This window comes from Etheostoma spectabile, unplaced genomic scaffold (assembly GCF_008692095.1).
Source record: "Etheostoma spectabile isolate EspeVRDwgs_2016 unplaced genomic scaffold, UIUC_Espe_1.0 scaffold00009661, whole genome shotgun sequence".
NCBI lineage: Eukaryota > Metazoa > Chordata > Actinopteri > Perciformes > Percidae > Etheostoma > Etheostoma spectabile.
In genome coordinates this window covers 1-7,500 of record NW_022603733.1, presented here as the reverse complement: position 1 = coordinate 7,500, position 7,500 = coordinate 1, and the positions used below count along the sequence as shown (strand labels likewise).

Below are 7,500 nucleotides of genomic sequence, written 5' to 3'. Positions count from 1 at the left end.
CCTGTGGAACCAGGTTCCAGTCTGGGTCCAGGGACAGGAGCGTTCCGCTATCAGGCTCCTCTCCCGTGGAACCAGGTTCCAGTCTGGGTCCAGGGACCAGAGCGTTCCGCTATCAGGCTCCTCTCCCGTGGAACCAGGTTCCAGTCTGGGTCCAGGGACCAGAGCGTTCAGCCATCAGGCACCTCTCCTGTGGAACCAGGTTCCAGTCTGGGTCCAGGGACCAGAGCGTTCAGCCATCAGGCTCCTCTCCTGTGGAACCAGGTTCCAGTCTGGGTCCAGGGACCAGAGCGTTCAGCTATCAGGCTCCTCTCCTGTGGAACCAGGTTCCGGTCTGGGTCCAGGGACCAGAGCGTTCAGCTATCAGGCTCTTCTCCTGTGGAACCAGGTTCCAGTTTGGGTTCAGGAGGCAGACCCCGTTTCCACATTTAAGAATAGGCTCAAGACTTTCCTCTTTGATAGAGCTTATAGTTAGGGCGGGCTCAGGAGAGTCCTGGACTAGCCCTTAGTTATGCTGCTATAGGCAAAGAAATAACTGTTGTTGTGGTTAAACACTATATAGATAAAATTGAATTCTCTCTCATATCCACCTCCTCTAGACAGAGGGATGGATATCTCTCTCTCTCTCATCCACTTCCTCTCTCTCTCATCCACCCCTTGGCCCTTGAAACCAAGGGGTAGGGGTAAGTAGAAGAAATGGGATTTAGCCTTAGCCTAAGTCCAAGGTTTGTTCCGAATTCAATTTTTTCATTCCTAACCCACCCTAACTCAATCTCTCTCACACATTTCATTTCCTCTATATAGGGGATGGATGTGTCTCTCTTTTCACCACTCACACACATCTACACTCCGATGGGGCAGCATCGGGGGAAACGCGGGGTTCAGGGGTAAATGCTTTAATATTTTTTTACTAGAATAAATAATTAATTAAGGAAGAGAGTTTCTATTTAAATGTTTTGAGATGTAACGTGCAGTTACCTGGATCGTCCAGCAGCGGGAGCCATTCCTTCACTACATGCAGGTCAGTGATGAATTAATAATATCTGACTTATTAGGTTCACATCTGCTTTTGATGTTCATTGAAACATGAAATTAAAATGAAGTGAGCTTCATGTTTAATTCTGCTGGATGATGGTGGCTGTCAATCTAAAGAAGAAGAGGAGGAACAGAAGAAGAGAGAGTGTGTTCACTCTGTCAGACTCTGAGGTCGGTGAAGCTTCAGACTGACGGCTGCTTGACTCATCGCCTCTGATCCTCCTCTCTGTCAGAGGAGGAGGAGGAGAGGAGGAGGAGGATGTTCTGCTGCTGCTCTTCACTTCCACATCAACAGCAAGAGAACAGAATGGGATTCAGACTTTAAGAACAAAAAGCTGCTGTCGGAGAAGCTGAAACCTGGAAGACAGTTTATTACAGGACAATGCTTCAATATTTCACCAGAATATATATATATATATATATATATATAGTAATAAAAATAATAAAATCAATGTAGGCTAGGAGGTCGTTGGGCCAGAAGTAACAAGATATTTCAGCTGTTTTTCACAGGAAGATGACGCTTGACGGCTTCTGTTTGAGATGGAAGATGGAGTCTGGGAGCAGCAGACAGAGAAACAGCTTCAGCTCCTAACTAATGGAGGATGATATGAAAAAGAGTTTTTAACAGAAGAGGAAACAGTTTTTAACAGTTTGACCAGTGTGGACGCAGCAGCTGGTGTTTTTAACAGACTCATGTTTGTCTTAACAGAACAGCTGAGTTTCTAACACACTCAAAGCTGACTTAATTACCAAAGGATGATTTTTCAAAGCAGCGTCAGAAGATGATGACGCTTTAATGAAGACGTAGGTGCTGTTTGAGCGTGTCTTGTCCCAGAAGATGAAGTTCAGCAGCCGCCTGTGCACCCTGAACGTGGGTGGCCGCCGCTTTAGCTTCGCGGCCGAGCTGATGCAGCGCCTGCCTCTCAGCAGACTCAGCCGGCTGCAGCGCTGCGGGTCGGAGAGCGAGCTGCTGGAGCTCTGCGACGACTACGACCGCGACAGCAACGAGTTTTTCTTCGACCGCCACGCGGAGGCCTTCAGCTTCATCATGCTGTATGTGCAGCACGGGACGCTGCGCCTGCTGCCGCACATGTGCGAGCTGTCCTTCTACAACGAGATGTTGTACTGGGGCCTGGACAGCGCCGACCTGCAGCTGTGCTGCCAGCGCCGCCTCGACAGCCGCATGTCCGAGAGCTTCAACCACATCTTCCCAGAGGAGGTGCTGCCCCGCCCCCGAGAGGAGCCGCGGGGCACTAAGGGGGCGTGGAGACGCTGGCTGGACACGGTACGGAGGACGTTCGAGGAACCAACATCCTCGCTGCTGGCTCAGGTCCTCGCCTCGGTGTCCATGCTGTTTGTGGTCATCTCCATGGTGATGCTGTGTGCCAGCACCTTACCAGACTGGAAGAGTGCAGAGGCCCTGGACCAGCACAGGTAGGACCCGTCCCACAGACCCTGGACCAGCACAGATAGGACCCGTCCCACAGACCCTGGCCCAGCACAGATGGGACCCGTCCCACAGACCCTGGCCCAGCACAGATGGGACCCATCCCACAGACCCTGGCCCAGCACAGATGGGACCCATCCCACAGACCCTGGCCTTGCACAGATAGGACCCGTCCCACAGACCCTGGCCCTGCACAGATGGGACCTGTCCCATAGACCCTGGCCTTGCACAGATAGGACCCGTCCCACAGACCCTGGCCCTGCACAGATGGGACCCGTCCCACAGACCCTGGCCCTGCACAGATAGGACCCGTCCCACAGACCCTGGCCCTGCACAGATAGGACCCGTCCCACAGACCCTGGCCCAGCACAGATGGGACCTGTCCCATAGACCCTGGCCCTGCACAGATAGGCTCCGTCCCACAGACCCTGGCCCAGCACAGATGGGACCCGTCCCACAGACACTAGACCATTCAGCGCCACACTGACTGCAGCTGTGGAATAGCGCTACGCTCCAAAATGTCTCCATACTTTAGTTCCAACCCTAAAAACCCCAACCCTAAAAACCCCACCCCTAAAACCCAACCCTAATAACCCAACTCTAATAACCCAACTCTAATAACCCCAACCTAAAACCCCACCCCTAAAAACCCCAACCCTAATAACCCCAACTCTAATAACCCCAACCCTAATAACCCCAACCCTAATAACCCCAACCCTAATAACCCCAACTCTAATAACCCCAACTCTAATAACCCCAACTCTAATAACCCCAACCCTAAAAACCCCACCCCTAAAAACCCCAACCCTAATAACCCCAACTCTAATAACCCCAACCCTAATAACCCCAACCCTAATAACCCCAACCCTAATAACCCCAACCCTGATGATACCAACCCTGATGATACCAACCCTATTAAAACCAACCCTATTAACATCATTATCTGACTGATAAGTTCATCTTACTCTAAGCCAATCATCTTTCAGATCATTCGGTTGTGTCTCTCTCTGATTGTCTCTCTCTCGCTCTCTCCCTCTCTTTGATTGGCTGTCTCTCTCTCCCTCTCTCTAATTGTCTGTCTCTCTCTCTCTCCCTCCCTCTGATTGTCTGTCTCTCTTTCTCCCTCTCTCTGATTGATTGTCTCTCTCTCCCTCTCTGATTGTCTGTCTCTTTCTCCCTCCATCTGATTGGCTGTGTCTTTCTCCCTCCCTCTGATTGGCTGTGTCTTTCTCCCTCTCTCTGATTGGCTGTCTCTCTCTCCCTCCCTCTGATTGGCTCTCTTCTGCAGGATCATTGAGGCAGTGTGTATCGGTTGGTTCACGGCGGAGTGCATCGTGCGTTTTCTGGTGTCTCGGGACAAATGTGAGTTTGTCCGTCGTCCTCTGAACGTCATCGACCTGCTGGCCATCACGCCGTACTACGTCTCTGTTGCTGTGACGATGCTGACGGGGGAGAACTCCACGCTGCAGCGGGCCGGCGTCACGCTGCGCGTCCTGCGCATCATGCGGATCTTCTGGCTCATCAAGCTGGCGCGTCACTTCGTGGGTCTGCAGACGCTCGGCCTGACGCTGCGGCGCTGCCACCGCCAAATGGTGACGCTGCTCGTCTTTATTGGCGTCGCCATGGCAATCTTCAGCGCGCTGGCCCAGCTGCTGGAGCACGGCCTAGACCCCGAGGCCGGGAACCAAGACTACGCCAGCATCCCCGCCGCCTGCTGGTGGGTCATCATCTCCATGACGACGGTGGGGTACGGGGACATGTTCCCGGTGACGGTGGCGGGCCGCGTGCTGGGCGGCGTCTGCGTGGTGAGTGGCATCGTTCTGCTGGCCCTGCCGATCACCTTCATCTACCACAGCTTCATCCAGATCTACAGCGAGCTCACCCTGCGCGCTGCACGCCGCCGCCGGACCGCTGCCGAGTTCACCGACTGACCGACGAGTTCACCGACTGACCGACGAGTTCACCGACTGACCGACGAGTTCACCGACTGACTGACGGCTGCCGAGTTCACCGACTGACCAACGATTTCACCGACTGACCGACGGCTGCCGAGTTCACCAACTGACCGACGGCTGCTGAGTTCACCGACTGACCAACGATTTCACCGACTGACCGACGGCTGCCGAGTTCACAAACTGACGACGGTGCCAAGTTCACCAACTGACCGACGGCTGCTGAGTCACCGACTGACCAACGATTTCACCGACTGACCCACGGCTGCCAAGTTCACCGACTGACCAACGATTTCACCGACTGACCCACGGCTGCCGAGTTCACCGACTGACCAACGATTTCACCGACTGACCACGGCTGCCGAGTCACCGCTGACCTACGGATGCCGAGTTCACCGACTGACCAACGATTTCACCGACTGACCCACGGCTGCCGAGTTCACCGACTGACCCACGGCTGCCGAGTTCACCGACTGACCCACGGCTGCCGAGTTCACCGACTGACCAACGAGTTCACCGACTGACCCACGGCTGCCGAGTTCACCAACTGACCCACGGCTGCCGAGTTCACCGACTGACCAAAGAGTTCACCGACTGACCAACGAGGTCACCGATGACCCACGGCTGCCGAGTTCACCGACTGACCATGGCTGCCGAGTTCACCAACTGACCCACGGCTGCCGAGTTCACCGACTGACCAACGATTTCACCGACTGACTAACGATTTCACCGACTGACCGACGGCTGCCGAGTTCACCAACTGACCGACGATTTCACCGACTGACCAACGAGTTCACCGACTGACCAACGATTTCACCGACTGACTAACGATTTCACCGACTGACCGACGGCTGCCGAGTTCACCGACTGACCAACGATTTCACCGACTGACTAACGATTTCACCGACTGACCGACGGCTGCCGAGTTCACCAACTGACTGACGATTTCACCGACTGACCAACGAGTTCACCGACTGACCAACGATTTCACCGACTGACTAACGATTTCACCGACTGACCGACGGCTGCCGAGTTCACCGACTGACCAACGATTTCACCGACTGACCAACGAGTTCACCGACTGACCCACGGCTGCGAGTTCACCAACTGACCACGGCTGCCGAGTTCACCGACTGACCAACGAGTTCACCGAATGACACGGCTGCCGAGTTCACAACTGACCCACGGCTGCCGAGTTCACCGACTGACCAACGATTCACCGACTGACCGACGGCTGCCGAGTTCACCGACTGACCGACGGCTGCCGAGTTCACCGATGACCCACGGCTGCCGAGTTCACCAACTGACCCACGGCTGCCGAGTTCACCGACTGACCAACGATTCACCGACTGACTAACGATTTCACCGACTGACCGACGGCGCCGAGTTCACCAACTGACCGACGATTTCACCGACTGACCAACGAGTTCACCGACTGACCAACGATTTCACCGACGGACTAACGATTTCACCGACTGACCGACGGCTGCCGAGTTCACCGACTGACCAACGATTTCACCGACTGACTAACGATTTCACCGACTGACCGACGGCTGCCGCGTTCACCAACTGACTGACGTTTCACGACTGACCAACGAGTTCACCGACTGACCACGATTTCACCGACTGACTAACGATTTCACCGACTGACCGACGGCTGCCGAGTTCACCGACTGACCAACGATTTCACCGACTGACCAACGAGTTCACCGACTGACCCACGGCTGCCGAGTTCACCAACTGACCCACGGCTGCCGAGTTCACCGACTGACCAACGAGTTCACCGACTGACCCACGGCTGCCGAGTTCCAACTGACCCACGGCTGCGAGTTCACGACTGACCAACGATTCACGACTGACCGACGGCTGCCGAGTTCACCGACTGACCGACGGCTGCCGAGTTCACCGACTGACCCACGGCTGCCGAGTTCACCGACTGACCAACGAGTTCACCGACTGACCACGGCTGCCGAGTCACCAACTGACCACGCTGCCGAGTTCACCGACTGACCAACGATTTCACGACTGACCAACGGCTGCCGAGTTCACCGACTGACCAAACGATTTCACCGACTGACCAATGATTTCACAGACTGACCGACGGCTGCCGAGTTCACCGACTGAGATCTGCTGATTATAAGATCTAATCTCTATGGTCATAAATACTCTTACACCAATGCTTCCAGGAACCTTCTGATTTCCTCCTTTTCTCAATTCCGCCTTTCCTTTTTCCTTTCTTCCTTTTCTACTTTCCTTCTTTCCTCCATTCCTTCATTCCTTCTTTCCTCCTTTCTCCCTTTCCTTCTTTCCTTCTCTAAGACTCAGATCTTTAAAGTTGTTTTTGATTAACCTGTAAAAACATAAAGTCCTTTAAATCTTGTTGTTTCATTATTACATCGATGCCTTTATTACTGAAATAAAGTACATCTCTCTTTGCAGCCCAGACGAGTTGTTGTTGTCGCGTCGTCCCCCCCCCCCCCCCCCAGGAAGCTCAGCTGTCTGCCAGACTCTCCACGGTTTCCACAGCAACAGGAGACTCAAAGACACAGTGTTGGAAACATTTGGTTTTGAATGTCAGGACAATAGACAGTGAAAGAAATGGACCATCAGACATAGACTGTAGATATAGATGTAGAGACCATTGACTATAGATGTAGAGACCATGACTAGATATAGATGTGAGACCATAGGACTGTGATATAGATGTAGAGACCATAGACTGTAGATATAGATGTAGAGACCATTGACTATAGATATAGATGTAGAGACCATAGACTGTAGATATAGATGTAGAGACCATAGACTGTAGATATAGATGTAGAGACCATGCTATAGATATAGATGTTAGAGACCATAGACTGTAGATATAGTGTAGAGACCATAGACTGTAGATATAGATGTAGAGACCTTGACTATAGATGATGTGAGAGACCATAGACTGTAGATATGATGTAGAGACCATAGACTGTAGATATAGATGTAGAGACCATAGACTGTAGATATAGATGTAGAGACCTAGACTGTAGATATAGATGTAGAGACCATAGACTGTAGATATAGATGTAGAGA

At 52.8% G+C, this 7,500-nt stretch overlaps 1 protein-coding gene across 1 annotated transcript; it reads left to right on the top strand.

The window, feature by feature from the left end:
* Positions 1 to 1,327: 1,327 nt before the first annotated feature.
* LOC116679174 (potassium voltage-gated channel subfamily G member 3) lies at positions 1,328 to 5,830 on the top strand. The gene is made up of 2 exons (XM_032508860.1): positions 1,328 to 2,466; positions 3,768 to 5,830. The coding sequence occupies exons 1-2, from the start codon at positions 1,871 to 1,873 to the stop codon at positions 4,408 to 4,410; spliced, it is 1,239 nt and encodes a 412-aa protein (XP_032364751.1). The 5' UTR covers positions 1,328 to 1,870; the 3' UTR covers positions 4,411 to 5,830.
* Positions 5,831 to 7,500: the final 1,670 nt, after the last annotated feature.

Coding starts and splice junctions, on each gene's coding strand:
- LOC116679174 (XM_032508860.1), top strand. CDS start 1,871: ATGAAGTTCAGCAGCCGCCTGTGCACCCTGAACGTGGGTGGCCGCCGC. Junction 2,467..3,767: donor GAGGCCCTGGACCAGCACAG/GTAGGACCCGTC, acceptor TCTCTTCTGCAG/GATCATTGAGGCAGTGTGTA.